The sequence below is a fragment of the Augochlora pura genome, unplaced genomic scaffold (assembly GCF_028453695.1).
Source record: "Augochlora pura isolate Apur16 unplaced genomic scaffold, APUR_v2.2.1 APUR_unplaced_3872, whole genome shotgun sequence".
NCBI classification, from domain to species: domain Eukaryota; kingdom Metazoa; phylum Arthropoda; class Insecta; order Hymenoptera; family Halictidae; genus Augochlora; species Augochlora pura.
In genome coordinates, this window is record NW_027584174.1 from 1 (window position 1) to 2151 (window position 2151).

The 2151-nt window shown below is 38.4% G+C and overlaps 1 protein-coding gene across 1 annotated transcript; it reads right to left on the reverse strand.

Annotated features, from left to right (window-relative positions):
- Positions 1–6: 6 nt before the first annotated feature.
- Positions 7–2134, reverse strand: LOC144477798 (uncharacterized). Its single transcript, XM_078195538.1, has 3 exons — positions 1714–2134; positions 1149–1582; positions 7–998 (listed from the first exon to the last, which is right to left on the reverse strand). The coding sequence occupies exons 1-3, from the start codon at positions 2083–2085 to the stop codon at positions 809–811; spliced, it is 996 nt and encodes a 331-aa protein (XP_078051664.1). The 5' UTR covers positions 2086–2134; the 3' UTR covers positions 7–808.
- Between the last annotated feature and the right edge of the window lie 17 nt (positions 2135–2151).

Below are 2151 nucleotides of genomic sequence, written 5' to 3' on the forward strand. Positions count from 1 at the left end.
GTATACCTCGAAAGACAACCGAAACAGTACTTTCCGTGACTGTAATTTCATGTTTCAACAATATTTAAAATATTCTAAATTTTTACGAGAAACAATAAGTCGCGACCTAAATCAGATATTTTCCTTGCTGAGTGATTTTTTAAATTAATTAAGCTATTCCTGTCTGATGAACGATTAATTCATTTTTAATTATTATAATACACAGAATTTAGAAAAACCGATTTTTTTGCAAGGGTTAGCTCGAAATCATCGATAATCGCTTCATTGAATATTTTTTTATGTATACGAGATGGCTGTTATTAATTTTCATTGGTAAATGCATTCGTAGGTAGTATGAAAGCATCGACGAATTTTTTAATTAATTATCATTGTGCCGACATAACCTAGTCTAATCTAAACTATATTAACATAACCTTCTTTTTTTTAAATAACCGAACCTAACTCAACAGAGTGAAGTCGAGCTAATCCTACCGAATCGAACCTAATCGAACTTAATTTAATATAATCTAAATAAACCTACATTTAAATAACCTCTCAATGACCTCTAAACGACCTCTAACTAAACCTAACCTATACTAATCTAACCTAAACTAATCTAATCCAACGGAATCTAATATAAGCGACTTAGCATAATCAAATCTAGCATAATTAACATAAATGTACTTAACATAACGTTACACAACGCTGACCAAACACAGAATAAGTCCCGATGACTATATCTATCGACGATTTCACAGTTTCAGCGAATATATGGTATCGACGCACTCGTACTCCGCGAAGTAATTATCGACGATTTCAAAGTAACCCCTTACACAAAGCTTGTCTTTTCGCCAGCGACTGTCGTTCGAGGCATAAAGAATACAGCCCCCGTGGTCGAAGGACCTGATATTCGACGCACCGCTATAGCATAATATTCGACCATACATATTAGAAAAGCAGAGCCCAGGAATTCCAAGAAACACGCTTGTTGCAGACTCGTCTCTGCCGTTGCCGAAAATCTGAAACAAAGGGTTATATAAAATATATTTTAAATATATGAAAATATATTTAAAATTTATGAAAATATATTTAAAATTTATGAAAATATATTTTAAATATATGAAAATATATTTAAAAAAAAACTGCATTTCCTGAATGAAGGATCGTACTTTAGCGTTCTTATATGGTGTTTGACGATCTTCGCCAATCGTGGACGCAGGTTCTTATTTCTTTTCTCTTTGGCCAAGTTCTGCAGCTTCAATATCATTATATCAATTTGGCCGCAGACATGGGTGGCAAATAGCGCGGCCAACGCGCAAGCACTGACTGTTATGGAATAAAGCACGTAACCGCATAAAGAGTGCACAACGTACACCAATTCATAAAAAGGGCTCATTTGAGGATCGAAGAGACCGCTATAGGTGGGATAAATCAGCGGTTTGATCGTGCGATTGTTTTCGTCGACGTAGGTTCCTATCGCGTACTGCGCCATCGTTTGGTACATGAAACCGCTCGAGTACATCAACACCAGGCATAGTATCGTTAGGTTTCGTCCGACGTTGCCGTACTTCAGCATCAAGTCGCGGTCTTCTGATAATTCCACCTGTCACAATGTTCCTTAATAAACTATAGTGACACTCCTCTGACGCTTTCGTTAATACATTAAATGCAGACGAACAACCACAGAAATGTTTACAAAATCTAAATTATTTAATTAGTGAAAGCGAGGCTGACCTTTTTCCAGTCGTCTTGCATACTCTCAATGCAGTGCTTGAGAATGGGCTTGCACGCGATGAGAGACCAATACTTGAACACAGACAGCCAACAGAAAGTTTCTAGGCCTATCAGGCTGATTATGATCATCATGTTCTTCTCTTCCACTGCGAGATACAACGTGAACGGTACTATCGCGAACAGCAGAATCACATTCCAGAGTCCGATCGCAAATTTCTGCAGAAGTTTGTTGGTGTCCTCCAAAAAGTCCGGCCAAAGGCCAATTGATTTCAGGATCCATTTGCAAGGCTTGAAAACGTAGACCACGTCCTCCTCGTAATGCGGATTTCGCGGTTTGTCGACTCGTCGTACTTGGCCAGCGAGAGGTCTCATGTTAGCCTCTAGGTAGCTCGAAAGCGACTGTCCAACTGTCTACAGTAGGGTGACTAGTTCGCATTG